Genomic DNA, 18423 nt, shown 5'->3' on the forward strand with positions numbered 1-18423 from the left:
CTGGGCTACTGCCTTACCTGTATCCTTGCTCCCCTATCCACTCCCTGGAACCCCACCTTCAGGGTGACTCTTGACCCTGCACTTCCTGGGGTATTAATCACTCACATATCCCTGGTCCACACTGTCCATTTTGCAGCCTCCCCTCCTCCTCCTCCCTGGAGCTATGTGTCTTACCCTTTCCTTCCCCAGCCCTGTACAATGAGCCTCTCCCTCTTCTTTCTTGGCCCTATCTTGGCAAAATATTCAGAATAAGGAACATCTCTGTAAAAATATAACTATCTTGGTTTGCAGTTAATGACTATCACTGAAAATCAGACAGATGAGGGGGCTGAGGAGGGGCAGGAGATTAGCCAGAGCAACTTTGAACAGAAGTAAGCACAGAGCTTGTGTGGAAGAGAAGGGGACAAATGAGACAGCCACCTTCAAGGGACTGACCTTGGCACCAAGCATGACTCTATTGCTGCACATGGATGTTCTCATGGACACTAAAGCTCAGCCCTGCTTTCCTCCAGATGTGTTCTGGCCAGGGGTGAAGAACCTCGCTGTGGGGCCAACAGCACAGTGGGACCATGGCCTGCCCCACCTTGCTGCTCACAGATGCACAGGGTCTGCAGGAGTAGATGAGCAAGAGACAAAAGCTGAGGTACCCCTGTTCTGCATGCTCAGCTTCGCTTGCTGCTTCCTATAACAACATAAATGCCTGAAATTGTCAGAGTGAGTGCCACTGTGAGTTTTGCTGTACAAAATCCTCCCTGTGACAGCTAGCTACACACATCCAAACAGACATGAGATTGCTAACCCATCATGTTTATAAATAAACTCCTCACTAAACACTGTGTGGCTATGACATCACCTTCTTCAGTTTCCTTAGGCTCTGCTGTGCCCACTCTCATTTCTGCTCCTCATCGCAGGGTCTCCGTTCACGCTCACCTGACACCTTCCTTTGCCTCCCCAGACGCTGCTCAACAGCAGTGCTCTTAAAAGCACGCTGTCTCCAGCTAAGTCAGCCCATGCTCCCTCATCAGTGATGGGGTTTCTGTGTCCCTCTCCAAAGCCACATTTCTGCTGGGGGGCTGGAGAAGAGTTGCAGCTGGCAGGACAGACACCAAAGCCAGGGACAGCCAAAGCAAAGGAGGGCATAAGCTGAGGAGATTGCTTACAAGGGTAATTTCCCCCCTGCACAGTGCTTGCACTCAAACTATGCCACTATATACTCTGAGCACCCCTCCTTTATAACTATATATTAGAAGGACATGGTCAAGTATAAGATTTTACTACCGACAAACACATTTTCTACTAAGAGCTAAATAAACAAAAGAGCCACCTCTGCTCTTCTGAGATTTTGGTGGTTTAGGGAGTAAAGTCAGTAGCAACTGGCATTTTAAATCCTTGTCCTACTGTCTAAGGAGGGGTGTCTCACCCCATCAATGCCCACATCCCATCCCTGCTCCAGCTAGGGAGATGGAAAACTGCAATTCCTGCTGTTGTGATACCTCCTTAGCAGTACTTCTGGTCATACGTGACTCCGTCGGCTCCACCCACTTGCTCAGAAGCAGAGCAGACCCTGCTTGTGGTTTGGATAAGCTATCCCACCAGGCTGGGCTGCTGAACATGCCTTGATGCTTTTTATCATAACTCGTGCTTTCTTGGACTTACTTGCTGCTAGTTCCCGTGCACAGTGGAGATCCTAATTCCTCCCTTCAAAGGCACTTTCCTACTTAGTTTTACACTGTTTATATTAAAAGGACAAGGAGTCCTCATTTTTTTCCAGCATGGGTAAATCCTTACATCAGCCCTGGGTGTGCACTTCCTCTCCACTGCTGCAGTTCTTCAGGATGTTAAGAGGTGCAGCAAGATGACTAATGTGAAATAAACTCAGGTTCCAGTTCTGGGCTGCAGCTCTTCTGGTTTGTAGCTGTGCTGTTTTTCCATTGTGAGTACAGGCAATGCTGTTTACTCTCAATTTCTTTCCCCTTGGGCATCCTTCCATGGTGCCAACAGAACAGAGAAATGAGGTGGTGCCACGCCTTGCAGTGCTTTTCCAAGGGGTGAATGTTGTCCAGGGATGCCCCCAGCTGCACGCCCCACTTTAGGCTGCTCCACCTCTCTTCCTCATGGCTGCAGCTCATCTGAAGCAGCCCAAAATCACCACTTCATCTCTGATCTCTTGGTACCATTTCCTTCAGGAGACCCACCACATACCTTCACAGGACAAAAGGCACAAACTGAAACACAGGAGTTTCTGAACATCAGGAAATACTTCTTCACTGTGAGGGTGACCCAGCACTGGCACAGTTCTGCTGGATGGGAGAGGCCCTGGACTGGGGAGAAACACTGCTTTTACCCCAAAACCTTCCCCACATACCCAGTAATTTCCAGCCTTATGGTTGAGCCCTGGCCACAGTTCCTTCCGCTCTACAAGCATCAGCTCTCCTTTTCTCCTGAGTGATTGACTGAAGTAAGCTGAGCTGTGAATACCCTGCCTGGATACTTAACCTGAAGGTTTGGGCTTCTATTCAGTGCCAAACACAGACTTGCACAGTGGACATCTTAGTTTTTGCCCCAGCTCAGGTCAGGTCCTCCTTCTTCCTTCAGCAGGGGATGACATCCCAGCACCACTGCAGCCAGGCAGGTCCCCCCAGCCAGATTTCCACCTGCTATCTCTGCACTTTATGGCATTCACAATGGTCTGTCACTCTGTATTATATCTGCCCGAGCGCTGTCGCCAGGGAGCTCAAATATACTTCATAAAAGCCTCAAGATGTACCTTTGGAGCAAAATAACAGCGGGGTAATGGATAGATGTAATGCAGCGTGAAGAAAACCTTGAGGAGAAAGAGGGTTTTCAAAGCTGGGCAACAGGGGGAAATTCTGCCAAGAAGTTAAATATTGCACAATTTAATGGTGTTGAAGAGCATCATTAACCCCGAGCACTTAAGAATTGAAACATGGACCTGAAGGGGAAAAAAACCCAAAGGGAAGTGATTTAGGATCAAAATTATCATAATTTTTCTTCCTTTTAAGACATCTTTCAAATTTCCTCTGCAGTTCCTGAAGGGACGTTTAAAATTTTGAAGCAATGAAAAGCAATGGAAGTCAGCATGGGGTCTGGGGTGTGCTGCTAGCCATGGGTTTGAGGCACTGTTGTGGTCCCTGGCCCCGCAGCACATACAGATGAGCAGGAACGAGCTGTGTCTCTATAGAGATGTGCTGGATTTGGGCCCTTCTCTCATCAGAACCATCACCCCTGCTGAGCTGGGGCAGCCCACAGGCAGCATCCCCACAGGAACAGCTCAGCCCCTGCTAAGGCCAGGTGGGGGGCTCACTCACAGGCAAAGCTCTGGACAGGACTGCCAGGAGGTGCCAGCTCATTTGGCAATGGCCACATAGCACAGCAAGAGGTGATTTAAGCAGTAATGGATTTTTTTTTTAGCTTGCTATCACTGATTTTATAACTGTCTCATGCATTACCCTGACCTGGGGCTTGGTAGGCAGCAAGTCTCAACCAGCCTCTTCCCTGCAGCCTGGGCTCTTCTTTAAGCACACAGAGCAGAAGCAAATGCGGAGAGCAAGGGCTGGTTTAGGGCCATTTAGGACACCCACAATATGGGGGACCCAGCACTGCTGCCTCCCAAAAACCCTTGGCCAGCGCTGGCTGACAGGCTCAAAGCATTTCAAGCGAGAAGGACCAGAGACTGTGGAGAGTCAACCTGCAGAGCTGACCACTGTGTGATCACTTTTCCTTTACTTATTAATTTACAAAGGTCATGCAGTTATTTAAGAAAAAAAAAATCTTTTCACAACAAGATTAGAAGCATCATCAAACCAAGCACTGGCAACAACCCCTGTGCCACTGGCACAGCTGCCTGGCAGAGCCAGTGCCAATCCCTGCACTCCTGTGCCCTGATTCCAGGCACCTGTAATCCTCTGAGCAGGGCTGAGCATTGTTCCCAGAGCAGTCCCTGTGGACAGCAGCTGCTCCAGCAAACATGTCTCTTCAGGCAGGGGACTGGGCACAGCCAATGCCTGGAGCAGGCAAGTTGGCTGAATCCAAACTCCTGGGCAGTGGCAGCAGGACTGCACCCTCTTTGCCCCAAAACCACCAAGCTCAGAAGCTGGGGGTGCAGATTCAACAGGCTGGCAGGGCCAGTGCTGCCCAGCTGGGGATCCATCCAGCTCTCTTCACCCACGGGGCACTGAGGAACCATGGGACTTGATTTCCCTGGTGCTGGGAACCACAGGGTTCTTATCACCTGCCTTTCCCCATGTCACTTCCCCCCTCTCCAAATTTCATTCTAATTTACACCATCTTTTCCAGCCTGGTGGCAGCAGCCATCCACCCAGCATGCTCCATCATTCCTCACTGCCATCAATCCCTGCGATCAGGGCTGTCCCCACCTCCAGGTATCAAATCCCCAAACACATTTCTCCACTGTGTTTCCACTCATTAGAGCTGCTGCCAGGCTCAGCCACGCACCTTTCCTCTGCCTGGTGTGTGCTTCCCAAACTGTGGTGGCAGTGACCGACCTGCAGGCCAGTGCCGGGCTCAGGATGCTCCTTGAGATGACCAACACTGCAACAGGGGCGCACAAGTTCAACATTGTTGACACTGGCCACCAGCTGGTATTTGCACGTGCACCTGCAGCCTGCGGGATGGCCACGCTGGACATGGCAAAATAAGTAACGCTTGAGGCAGCAGGAACACTGGCCATCCCACGACCTGTGTGTGCAGGCAAACAGCTCAGTGGGGCGGTGGAGCACTGCCCTAAGCAAACAAGAAACTGTGAGATGTGCCAAAAACCCTGCAATCACCCCAGTCACAGCAGCTACTGAAAAGCCAAAGAGAAAAAAAAAAAGGCCAAATATCCCTTCTACAGCATTGTGAACTATGCAAAGGTACCCAGTGAAGAAGGCAGGGTAGTCCAAGGACAAACAGCAAAACAAGAACTCATATATTGGACCAATTCATCTAGTTGAGGTGTTGTCTAAATATTGTCTAATATTTAATAACTTAATCATAAGTCAAATGATCTTAAGTACAAACAAACCAAATGGAGGAGCATCTAAGTTCCATGCTCTTAGAAAAAGGTTTTGCAATTAATAGACAAAGCTCCATCATGAAGCTGGAGACTAATGTGAATTCAGCTTTCCTATAAGAAAAGTCAGATCTTAAAAGCCTAACTAAATGTTTGCAATAGTAGTCCCGAGTCACGCCACAGGGAAGAGGCACAGATCTCCATGGAAGTCTGCCTGCCTTGAGAGTTCAAAGCTGCATCTCTGGGGACTCACCTTCACGTCCTTTAAAGTCACCTGAATAGAAAAGGGCTGACAGTGTCTCAGGAGGAAGGAGGGCTAAAGGTTGAGGAAAATGATGATGTCACACACCCAGGGGAGAGGTAGTTGCAGCTGTTTCACAGCCGGCCCTGCAGCCCATCCAGCCTCATGCTGAGGTTTGCTGTGAGGAGGCCACCATGCCACACACCAACTTTATGAGGGCAACACCCCGCTCAGTCTTTCAGTGACACCGAGTCAGGTGGAGATGACACAGGGCATCCCCCAGCACTTGTGCAGTACCCAAGGCACGCCATGACTCGCCAGGTGACACGCTGCAGCATATTCCTACATGTGGGACACAGAACTACAGCACAGCCTGTAGAGAAACTAGAAATAAATAAGAAAATAAATAAAGTTTTACCTGCCTTTTCCTACCCCAGAAATCTTCTGCCGCCCACACTGCTCCCCACCCAGCCCTGGGCATGTCGATGCAAACCCAGAGTTGGGACGGTGCCGGCACAGAATCTGCCCCAGGACAGCACCCGTTGCAGGGGCTGGGGAGCCAGCTGCAGCCAAAGCTTGTTGAGACATTTTCTGACAGTGAAAAAGAGGAGGTGCACACCCCTCAAGACACCATGGCATTAGGGTTATCCTGGAGATATTAGCACGAGTTTTGTTTTCAGCTTGGGAAAGTCAGTACCTGCAGCTTCACCAGTGGTCCCCGTGCCGCCCAGCAAGTGCCCATTACAACCAACTCCTCCTGGAAGGACATCCACCACTCTCTGTAGTGATTGTGGGCTGGAAGTTACACAGAGCACCATGGACTGGCAGCCAGGGACAGCTGCCAGCACCACTATGAGCCCACAGCTTGCCTTCCACATCTACAGAGATAGCAGAACCCATCCACTGCTGCACAGGGCCCAGAAGGTGGCAATGCCCCCTCCAGCAGAGGCCACCAGGCATCACCGACCCAGTTGCACACCTGAGCTGGATGTTCTGCTCTCCTGCCAAAGGGTCCTATGGAAACAAAATACTGCACAGATTCCTCACATGCAAAATGAATTGAAATGAATGTGTTGAAATAAAGCAGGGAGTGAGAATAGGAGTGACCATTTCTTATGCAGGAACAGCAGCAAGGCTGGCACTGGGATTATTTTTTTTTTTTTGGAAAAAAAACAAGGAAATGATAACTGGGGTTTTACAGATTCCCTGTCAAAGGAAAAACAAAGGGATAAGAGCAGATGCATTTGTTATATAAAAGACTCATCATTAGAAAGGAACATAAAAAATTTAATAGCTTGGTTTAAAATACATTTTCAATTAAAAAACAGCAGGCAAAACAAAAAAATCAGTTTCATAAAACATACATGACATTGCTGCTACTGTTATAAGACCCGTGTCCCAGAGTATCTTATAGTGGAAAACAATCGTCAGATTTAGTTCACATACTTCATTAAGCAGTAAAAAGAAATAACATTCATATCAATCTTACCTCTATGGAGACTCTAAATCTATTTCCCTGACCCTAGACCAAGTTTCTGTAATAAAACTTCCATTTTCAATAAAAATGTGTAAATATATATATGTATTCTATATATCAAGTTTTTAAAAAAATTCCCTTGCCATAGTAACATTATTCCCATGACTGATGAAGGGAAGCCCAAGTGGCGGGTTGGCAAGTCCCGTGGCTGCTCTGCAGGCGGTGGATTCCCGTATGGGGTGGCATGTGTTGGCCAAGTCTCTGCATGTTGTGCTGCACATCAGCTTCTCTCCTTCAGCTTTGAGCCCATGGGTTCTGTCCACATACTCACTGTCATAGATGCATCCATGTGGAGTTTGCCCAACTCCAGCCACAGAGCAAAGAGGGGAGCACGTGGTGCCCAGAGTATCGTCAGCCCTCTGGTGGGCCCATCAACAAGAGGAGAAGGAAGGAGGGGGGAATGGAGTGGTCCATGAACCAGCTCAGGATTAATACAAATCCCCAAATACTGTATTTCATATAAATCATGAAAAGATAAGGTGGGGAGGGACTTGAAGCGATCACCTGGTTTCAGCACCAAGGGACAATCAATTACACCTGTGACAGTCCAGAGATATCTTTGCCCAGCCAAACCACCACCTTCCTGAGCAACTTGCTCTTCTCACTAGAGGAAACTGCCTCAACACCTGACCTGAATTTCTGCAATTTACACCCACTGCTTGTGCTTGCAATGGATGTGGAGAACACTTCCATAGGTTGGGAGGCTGCTCCCGTCAACCTTCCCTTCTGAAGATGACCCTTCACTAGCCAAATCATCTAGCCCTTCCGCTTCAGAAGCCATGAGCTCTGGCTGAAGGACTGGATGGTCTGGCCTCTCTGAGACATCCACTAGGACCAGGCTCTGCTGGCAGGGCACCACTCTCCAGCAGAGGCCTCAGCAATGCAAAAGGTGGATCTCAGATTTCCTGCAGGCCATGCTGCTGTTGATCAACTCAATGTGGTATTTGCCTCCCTCTTCCAAACAGAACCACAAAAGAGCTGAACAATTTAAGTTATGATTCATTAACTATCAAGTAGAATCCTTAATTATTAAACAGATTCATATCCTACTTTTCTGGACTATTTCTCCAGGCTTTACAGGTTGGCCTTCATGTCCTAAGTGAGGCATGTGCAGCTTTGTGCCATCTAAAAACATTATAAACCTTTTTTCATTATCTAGATCCATAGTAAAATCTCTGACACTGGACATGGCACTCACATTCATCTGCTCACCATGTAATGCAGGTTTTTGCCTTAGAGCCAAGTGCTGCTGTTTAAATGCTCCTCCCTCACTTGCTACTAACCAGAGGGTGCCTTTCCTTCATAAGCACATGCACACAACGAGTAAATAGTGCAGAGCAGTAAATTTTGGAGGTGTTTGGCACTCCCAGCTGGTTCTAGGCTCAAGATGCCTGCTGCCCGTGTGGTCTCTCCAGCTCTGCAGTGGGTCCATGTGATGCACAGACACCAAGAATGTGTAACCTGCTTGCAGGCCCTACTCCCTGCCAACGCTTGGCCCGTTGAGCCATGATGCCACCTTCCTCTCTCAAAAACCTTGCCTGTGCATTTCCAGTTGTTGGCATCCTATGACTTTGCAAGCTGGCACCAGCCCCTGGGTTCATCCAGCCTGAGCTGCTGGTGTGGGCAGCATCCAGCTGAGCCTTAAGTACACTGCTACAGAAAAAAAATCCACCTTCCTGACCCCTAGAAGTGAGACTTCAAGGGAACTGCATCTGCTCAGCTCCTCCTGGGATCCAACTCTCATACTTGGCCCAAATTACCTCCCAGGGCAGCAGCACCCAGCTGTTTCAAAGTGGCAGTTCTTAAGAGAAGCCAGGACTGCCATCCTGGCTGTGCAGGAGGGTTTAGGAGAGAGCCACTACCATTTTCCTCCCACACAGGAAGATCCATGTTGAACAAGCAGGTCCCTTGTGCCTCCTATGAACGTACAAATGTGTGCTCACCTTTGGTGCATGTTAAGGGTTTGTCCATTTTTAAATATCTATGTTAAATATGTTTTCTCTGTATATGGCATCCTTTTAGATGGGCTTCGTTGCATATATTCACGGTATATACAGAACACCATATTTTATATATATATTATATATCACTTGTATGTACACATTTACAAACCTTCAAAAATATATTGCACTTATATACAATATAGCTTCATCTGATGAGAGTTCACACAGTTACTAAGGCGAGTTCTTCATAAGCAAGGCAGTTTTATGTTCCCCCCAAGTGACACAAATGATTTCAACAGTCTGCCCTGGTCACAAGTAAACATTATAAAGACTTTTGTCCAACCTGCATGCAACTCCAATTAGTAGTTGTGCAGCTCTACCTAGCAGAAAACAGTCCAGTAAAATGGTATTAGCTGATAATGGGCTCAAACATGGTTACGGAATAGATAAATAAGATATCACCAGTCTAAAAGGCCACCTTCCAGGAGTGTTACCCTCCTGTATTTACTAGTGTTTTATACACTAGTATAAATATATACATGCTCTCCATTTAATTGCAGATCTTTGCTTGCTCATTTCAAGTGCAAATAAGGTCATGAGCAAGAACAGAAACACAAATGTATTAAGCAAAACCACTGCTCTGCTCCCCAGAACAAGTCAACACATGGCTTTCTTCTGGAGAAGACCATTAGTGTTTTGCCCAATGTACTGAATTATGGGAAAATGTTCACTTGAGACCTTTGTTTAGAATCCACAGAGGATCTGTGATCTTAGATCTCAGTCAGAGTGAGCTTATAAGATCCTCCAACTTCTTCAATCTGCAACTGGAAGGTATCTTCATTAGAATAGTGTTTCACAATGTTATCATCCATGTTGACCAGAATTCTGGAAAAATAAAACAGATCAGATATATTACAGTTCTAAATGCCAAAGACAGCAAAGGCACTCTCAAACCTCAGAAAGCCTGGACTATCCAGGGGTAACAGTGGATCCCTGCTCACCTCTCTCTGACTCATTGCTTCATACAGCAGATCTGGCTGTCTTTACCCAACCCTGCCATCAAGGCTTGCAACCACACTTTTAGGGTCTGAACAGAGGGGTTAAATCTGGATCCTGGACCAGAAAGGGAGAGAGATCTTGGCAGAAATCCTTCTGAAGCTGCAGACACTTGGGGCTCTTAATGGGTTTGCTCGACAGTTTATAAACTATGAGCCCAAAAACCTACAGAGTTTGCAGGGAAGAAACCACCAATACTTGGCCACTTCTTCCATTTGCTAGAAAGGTTGATACCTGTGTGTTTGTGGGCACACATGCATACAAAGCTGTGTTTAGCAGTGATTTAGGTACCATAAATTCTAAACTTTTGCAGCTATTCTGGTGGGGTAATTCTGCTATAAAAGCACTACCCTCGAAAGATATAATTTTCTGGCTAGAAGGTCTTTGGTGAAGGGGCTGAAACATCAATGTGACTTTAGAGAAAACCCCCCAAAATTACTGAGAAATTAAAAGGAAAAGCAAAAGCGAACTCAATTATTTATGCTACAAAATAAAAACATGGTGGAGTGTGGCCTCTGTGAGAAACAGACACTTCACAATAAAGTTCTCTTCAATTTAGCTCACAAAAAGACAACCAGGTGTAGTCAAATGCAGATACACTGAGCACAGTCAACCACTGGAACAATTTAACATAGGTTGAAGGAGGTTCTTCATCACTGTGACTCTTTAAACGAACTGAACTCTTCTTCCTCTGACATAATCAACTTCAGTTCAAGTAACAATTAGCTCAGAGAGGTTCCATGACTTGTATTTACCCAGGAAGTTAAACTACATATTTCTATAGGACCCTTCCTATAGTCTTCCAGTCTTCAGCTCTATGAATGATGTTGGAACGTGTGTATGTTGTGTACACACACACATAACTGCATATGGTTTTCATCTATGTGCAGGGTATGAGAAATTATAAAGCAGACCTTCCTACAGGTTTGAAAAAAGGTGTTCATATTCTTAGGCAGTTTTTGCATAGGTACATACTCACCCTTTTTTACACTTTTTGAAGATTTTTCCTATTTTATCAAAAGGAACGTCATACTTGTCAGATATCTAGAATGAAAGACAGCAATCATTGGTAAGGCAAGGAGACTGCTGGCACCATCCTCCCCTTCCTATTTTACAGAAAAGAACAAAAAAAAAAAAGCCTGCAAATGAAGACAACTGCTCTGCTCTATAAAGGCAACACTAAATCCTGAGCTATAACATAAGCCTATGCATCAGAAACCCTCCTCTGCGGTTTGCCAAATTCTGTGAAAAAAATTTAATTATGTTTGAGACCTGGCCACTGACTTCTCATACAGCAACCTCCTGCCCCTACACCCAAAAGCATTAAAAACCCATTCCACACCCTGACTCTCATTCTCTCTTGACTGTCTGTTCTCTTAGCATACTGAAACACATTTTTAAATTCAGTGCCAGAGGGATCAAGTGAAAACTAGTCATGACAGTGGGTGGTGCAGGAAGAAAATAGCAACAGAGTGAAGCTCTCTGCTGTTAAGGGCACAAGGTGATCAGAAACATTCCCCCTACCCAGCAAGGTGATGTCAATGTGTGTGTGTGAAACCACAGCCACTGACCACGGTATCTCACTGCACTCCAGGAAGTCAGGAGGTCAGTAACCTAAGCCTGGTTTACTTTGGTAAATTGCTCTGTCACACCAACAGCAAGTACCAAACCAATATGCTGTTTCAGCATGCAGAAAAAGCACACGGAGTTTCCCCCAAGCTACAGCTGTGAGCTCTTAGTTCCTTGCTTTAAGAAATCCAAGAGTAACAACAAAGGTGCAGCTTCATTTCAGGACCACGGAGAAAGGGAGGATTCCACAGCCTTCAATCCCTCTCTCCATTAGCCCCCCACCTCTAGCTGTCTGTGCTGGCAAAGCCTCAAAGCCAGGAAGAGATAAAGATTCTGGTTACAGAACCACCTCTGGGTCCCAAAGTTAATGGCAAGACCTGTCTGTACAGCCCCAAGCTCCTGTGCTCTGAGCATCAACAAGGCATTAGTCACAGAAACAGACAGACAGAAACGTCAGTTTTGAGCTCCTGCCAAACATTACACCATTCCTTGGACTTAAACTCTGTATTTCCCTTGCACTGCAGCAGCAGGGGTAGTGGAAGGCTGTTTTGGAAGTCAAGTACCAGAGAGCAATTTCACACAGGTGCACAGATATATAAAAGTCTTCAAGCACACACAGAAGCTGGGACTTGGAGCTCTGCATAACTGCTTATGAAACGACAGGGGAAGCCCCCAAACGAGGCTTTGAAAGACTGAAACAAACCCAAACCACCGAACACATTCTGGGAATCACTCCATCTTCTGACTAAAATACCCTCTCTGACAAGAGGAACATCCAGTCATCAAGTTTGACACACCCAGATTTTCAGAAAGGCTTCTTACACTCAGACCCCACAGATGTGGGAGAAGGTGCTTAAAAGAGAAGCTTCCTGAAGTCCCTTAATAATGAATTAAAGCATTATTTAAATTAATTTCCATGTTATTGAAAGGAAATCAGCCTTATGCTTCTTATCCAGAAGGGCAGAAATATGTGGACACAAGCTGTGATTGAGAGTCTGACTCCTGTGACTGTCCAGTGTGTCAGCACTGGGTAGCCAGGGCTACACTCGCTCTTTCTCAAGCGGGAGGCAAGGACCATAAAACAACCTCGTCACTTACCGCTTCCATTAGGCCTTTCAGAGATGGGGTCTTTAACATTAGTGCATCAAAGACTTCCTCTGACTCTTTTCGCACATACAGCAACACTGAAAAGCAATTTGGAGAGAGGAATTAACTGTGTAATTGGTCCTCAAAAAGATCTGCATCCCATAGTGGCTAAGCACACAGTGACACACTCCGAGGATCTTACGAAGAGATGGACATACACATGTTCAATACACATTGCAGACTGCATCACAGACATGCAGCTAGATTAACTCAAAATGCACTTTTTTTGCACATCAAGCTATTGCATGCTCAAGCATCTTTATTGTCAAAATACTTTAATATTTTCTCTATTTGATATTTTCTCTATTATTTGAAAAAAGGTCATACTTGAAACACAGAAAGGAGGAAGACAAAACGCAAACCTTTGAGACTCTTGGGTTCCTCTATGTCTCACAGGTTATCTGCCATAAGACTTTGCACAATCAAATGATCTGACAGATGCTACCACACCAGGTGAAGCCCATCCTGGACATCTTCTAATTTTTAAATAATTTATTTGTACAGTCCTCTACTCCTTCCTCCTAGCTGTCTCATCTCTCTTCCAATCCCTTGCTGTATTTCAGTAATGCTCATACCACCACAGCTGACAGACAATACAGGCTTGGTCTCCTGCTAGGAGGGCAATGAAGGAGTAAGAAGCCCAATTAGGTGAGCATCCCTAGCGTTCTCAAGCTAGCACAGTCATTATATGTAACATCAGACTCATTAAAAACTGCATTAAGGTTGAGGAATAAGCCAGGAAAGCAAGAAAGCTTGGCCTTTAACAGCTTTGCTGTCTTTAATCCATCTTCTAATGACTAGGCATTGCAGCCTGGATTCTTTGCAGGGGTTTATCAGCCACAGTTTTGACACACCTGCAACACGGAACAACTAATGGCATTTCTAATTGAACAAGGTCAACTCAGGACAGCACAGCACCCGGATGCATTTCCTCTGCTAAAGGCAGGTTTAAAAAAGAAAGACTGTAGATCTAAAAAAAGGAAGACAGCACACATGCTCTCAGTTACAGCACAGGTCAGATGACACCCAGTCAAAGGAGAAAGAATCTCATGGGTCTTGTCTTATGGCATACAGAAACATGAAAAAACAAGAAGTCTAATTTCCTTTTATAAAATCCATCCTTCCTTACTAGTATATCCAGACTACAGAAGTGCAGCCCCATTATGGTCAGACTTGCCAAACCTTTGCTGCAATACAAGTTTAATATTTCAAGCTTTGTTGTGGTCCTTCCACACATGACTGTCATCAGGCAAATACACCATGTCCACCACCCCAAAGGGACCTCTTATCTCCTTCCACGGCACCACAGCAACATCTAGTCCCATGTGAAATTGCAATGACTGAAACACAGCTAAAATTAGCAGAATATTCTCTTAGCCCATTTTCTGGCACCATGAAAGATGCAAAAATCTTATACCTAGAACCAGTTCTTGAGTATTGCCTAAAGTTCTGGAGCAGATTTCCAGAATTTGTAGCGGCTTACATGATAAATTCTCTTCCCCAATCCACTAGGGAGACTGGTAAGCTGCTCACCTCCTCTTGACTTTCTTTCCTTACAGGTTCAGAGCCAATTAGTGTCTGAGTTGGCAGAATACCCCAAACATTCTGACACTAAAAGATTTGCAGAGCTGAACTACATCCTGACACACAAACTGTCACTACTCAAAGCCAGAGAAATCAGGGTGAAGAATACACCAAAATAAATTAAAACACTCTTTAACCTCAGATGCATCTCTCTATCATGATGGACAAATATGCCAACCATTCGGTCACTGAAAGAAGAAAATACCTCTTTTTGGCTCTTCTATTCTGGCCATCTTATTTGGAGTAGCAATGAAGTCCTCTTCACCAATATAAGCTCCTCTCTTCAGGTTGGAGCTGTCATTGACAGGGTAAAAAGTTAGCAGTTGTACAGGGACTTACTCCTCTGTCTGAGAGCAAGACATCAGTAGGTTGAAGAAGGGCAGCTCTTACCTTTCACCCTCTAGTTCTTCTGAAGCAACAGGAAGGACCTTTCAAAACAAAGGAGAAATTTTGTAAAAATTTTATCCAGAACTAGAATTCATTTCTTATTATAATCTTTCAACCCTGTATCGAATGACACTTTCAATCAATCTTCCAAAAGCCAGTAAGCATCTTCTTTACCTTTTTTCATAAAAATGATTAAAGGATCTCAAATGAGAGAGACAGGAACAAAGAATAGCTAACCAGCTTTCTACCTGGACTGGCATAGAGTCTGACAGACCGCAGCACTAGGGCCTTTGTAGGAAAACATGCAGATGTTTATTCTCCATCCCTGCTAGGAGTCTAGACAATGCTCTTAAAAAACTATAGTTTAGATTATGTTAGAGCACACCAGAACTCCCGGCTCAGGAAAGTCCAAGATTTTGAAACCTGGTTGCACACTAATTTTTTCCCTTCCGGCTTCCTGTAAGTTGGAACTTTCCAGGAACACTGAGGCAGGGCACTCTGGCAGTGGATCACAGAGCTGACACGTGTGCCAGTTCCACAGGATGGATTCTCACCCTGCAGCAGGCGGGTGGAGGAGCCCGCGCTGTACAACAGCACACCAGGATCCCAACAGGCATTACAAGGGAAAACCAGCCTGCAGTTCAATCAGTGGAGATGCTATGTAAAATCCTTTCAGATTCACAGAAACTGGACTTCATAGGAAACCAATTTGATGGGAAAACATCCCCAGTTAACTCTTGCCAATGCAGCTTGGAGCAACAACCCTTGCTTACATGAGACTCAGCCTGTATTTGATTACAGGCATTGATGCAGACAGTCTGACATTTCATGTGCACACACAGCATCCCAGAGCCTCTTCATGCCCACACCCATGAACTTTACTTACGTGAGCTCCACGCTGGAGGTTTGCAAAGTGAACATCAGGAATGAAAAGGACAGGCTGAGTGTCCAGATCCATGAAGGGCTTGAAGATGGTGATGTCTGTACGTTTGTGTGAGGGAAGCATGGGCACTTTGACATCAGAAACTGCAGAGACAAAGATCAGAAGAAAGGATAGTGAAGGCCCTAATAGGGCTGTAGCTTTCCTCCATTTAAAAGGCACATATGCTACTGAACAAGGGTACTCTGTAGTCAGGGTCAAAGCAAAAAGGTTCCGTAGTGAGGGAGTTTGAACTTGGATTGTCTACCTCTCAACTGAGGGACTGGGCCCTAAAGAAACAGCTTGCTTCACAGAGTAGTAGAAGTTTTCTCTATCTCTCCAACTGAGCCGCTTGACTTTGTTCAGATATTAAGTGGGATGGAGAATAACCTGGCCAGTCACCCCAACAGAGGAACCTAGGTCTTCCATATACCAAGCAAACCATGCAAACAGAGGGCAAAAACTAGTCCATGCCCCATCTTTTCCCTGTCCATTCCCTCAAAAGCTTGCTGGTGTTCCCATACCAGGAACGCAGAAAGAAGACAAGGGGACAACTTGCAACTCATGTGGTCCCAGTTGGGAACCTCTCAGAGAGACAGCACCACAGGATAACAACCTACTACAGACGCAGTACAAATTGTGTGGTTTCCAAGTTGCTACACTGAGAGTTACGTTTTGATTCCACACCTTAAAGTTTCACATTTTGGTTCATCTCATTGTTCATTCTGGTCACCTCAAGCTGTCAGATCCTAGTCCACCTCCTCCAAGAACCAGCACTGTCTCCCACGGAGCACTTTAGCTCTCACAATGCACCAGCTGACGTGACACAAGCCACCAAGAGGGCAGACTTCAACCACAAAGACCCACTTGGGAGACAGTGAGACAGGAGGTGCCTTGAACTGCACTTCAGACACGTTTATGTCAAACTACCACAGCTGATGACTTCATTTTACCCAGTGGAAACATATCAATTTAGGGTCAAACCAACTGCAAACAAAAAAAGTGTTTTGCAAAAAAACCCACTTCATTTCTCATGTCCTCAGTAGAAAATACACATTTTTCTCCTTGCAAAACTGAGTTTCTTAAAGAAACTTGAGCAATCCCTGCAAAAATAAATTTGACCAAAAGCCACCAACTGTTTCTATGCTATTGATGAGTTCATGCACACGTGGCATTTGTGATCCTGCAGGTGGGTATAACGGCTTATGGCTTAAAGGAATCAAAAACTTACAACACAAGAACTAAAGAGTAAAGGATTGTACTTTCCAGGAAAATAAGGGTCACGTCAGGCTAAGCCCAAGCCTAAAAAATTAATAATGGAAAACAGCTTTTGTAAAATCATAAGATCCTGGAAAGGCATATTGAAACTGTCCTCCCTTTCCAGCCATTATGCAAAGGGCTGTGTGCAGTAATCTTTTGGGAGCCTCTGGGGCTACTTCATTTGTGAAATGCTAACAGTGTGCTAAACCTACCTCTCACCATGTACTTCGGGGAAAAAACAAAACCCCAGCCCTTTCCACTACTGCCCTTGAGCAAATAGGTTCCCTTACAGCATTATCTTCTTCTGAAGCTGCTCCAGCAACCTGTACCTGCTGTGTCAGGAAAATCCTGCCCGACAAGCTGTGAGGCGCCTGCTTGTTGAACCAGTCGGGCTGTTAATAGCACACGGCGCAGGGCAAGTGAGAGCATGCACCTGCCCCGTGCAAACAAAGAACAGGGAGATACATTTTCCTCTGAGCAGCTCTGCTAGTGAATAGTCATCCAAATACAGGATCTGTCATCTGCAGCAGCTAAAGGAAGATGCTCAGCAGAAAGAAACTCCTCAGCCCTTACATACTACAGTGCTGAGGTCTCCACATCCTTCACACTGCAGAAACTTTGAAATTATTTACTAAGGACCACTTTGCTCTAGAAGAGTGAGCATAGGGCTGGGAGGATGAAGGCTCAGCTCCAAGGCTGCCGCTGCCTTGCTGAGGAGTTGTAAAACATTTTCAATGTAAGTTAAAGCCTAAGTTTAGGATCAAGTTGGAAACACTTGGAACAGATACAGTTCTCGCTGCCACCTGGACCTGCTGGGGCTCCAGCAGTGCCCAAGAATCCCACCCACACCCTCTCACTTCAGTTGCTACAACCCATACCTGATTGAATACACAGCAGGACCCTGTCTAGGACAGAAAGAACTATGCAGAACAAAGCCCAAAGTGACCCAGTGTGTTGCAGAACATGACGACTCCATCCGCAACTGCTTAAAATAAGCACTATTCCATGTGGGAAAAATTGACTTTAGAGTTCTACTGCACAAGATATTTGTAGCCAAAATCAAAACTGGTATTTAAAACACTGATGGAATAATTTCTACTTACAGGCATTCAACTGAGAGCTGGGGTCAGTGCACTTGCCTTTTCTTTTGCTTTGCTTTCGCTCTTCATCCCTGATCTTCCTCTCTGCTCCCTGTCAGACAAGAGATTAAGGGAAAGGGGGAAAGAGAAAAGAGAGAAAGAGAGAGAGGGAGAGAGACACTTTTAATTTTTTTTGTTTTCAGCTGCAGAGGCAGGAACACCAATTATCCCAGAGCTGTGTTTGTGGAGGTCAGCTCCACAGTATCTGAGCTCTAGGTTTGTCAGTGAGTGCCAACTCTGAGATCTGCTTACTTTTGACTCCTAGCATCTAATGAAATCCAACAACCATACCCAAGATGCAAACACTTGCTTTTCTTTTAAGTCAGATGGGGATATGATGACAAAAGATACCCACATCTATAACAATTGTATAAAGTGTGAGATAAAAATATAGGTTAAATGTTTAAGACAATAAAAAATTGCACATTCCCTCAGTTCACTTGATAGATCCTGATCTATAGAAGTCACACCATGCTTGGATCACCAAGTGCAAAACACCTTCCTGCACATTTCGCATCGAGCCTGCATCACTTATACCAGCCCCCACTCATCTCAAACTGCAGACATGCATCCTTTTAAAGCAGGTATTACTTCTCTTTTCATCAGG

The 18423-nt window shown here is 45.5% G+C and overlaps 1 protein-coding gene across 1 annotated transcript in view; it reads right to left on the reverse strand.

Annotated features, from left to right (window-relative positions):
- Positions 1-7422: 7422 nt before the first annotated feature.
- Positions 7423-18423, reverse strand: part of GRHL1 (grainyhead like transcription factor 1) — a 37035-nt gene continuing 26034 nt past the window's right edge. Inside the window, exons 9-15 of the mRNA XM_018088975.3 lie at positions 17781-17868; positions 15385-15524; positions 14502-14539; positions 14317-14405; positions 12480-12565; positions 10792-10856; positions 7423-9641 (exon numbers count right to left, since the gene is read on the reverse strand). Coding sequence (XP_017944464.1) covers positions 9527-9641; positions 10792-10856; positions 12480-12565; positions 14317-14405; positions 14502-14539; positions 15385-15524; positions 17781-17868 — 621 coding nt within the window. The 3' untranslated portion in view covers positions 7423-9526. The remainder of the gene's footprint in view (positions 9642-10791; positions 10857-12479; positions 12566-14316; positions 14406-14501; positions 14540-15384; positions 15525-17780; positions 17869-18423) is intronic.

The sequence above is a fragment of the Manacus vitellinus genome, unplaced genomic scaffold, assembly GCF_001715985.3.
Source record: "Manacus vitellinus isolate BGI_N305 unplaced genomic scaffold, ASM171598v3 scaffold_11_pilon, whole genome shotgun sequence".
NCBI classification, from domain to species: Eukaryota; Metazoa; Chordata; class Aves; order Passeriformes; family Pipridae; genus Manacus; species Manacus vitellinus.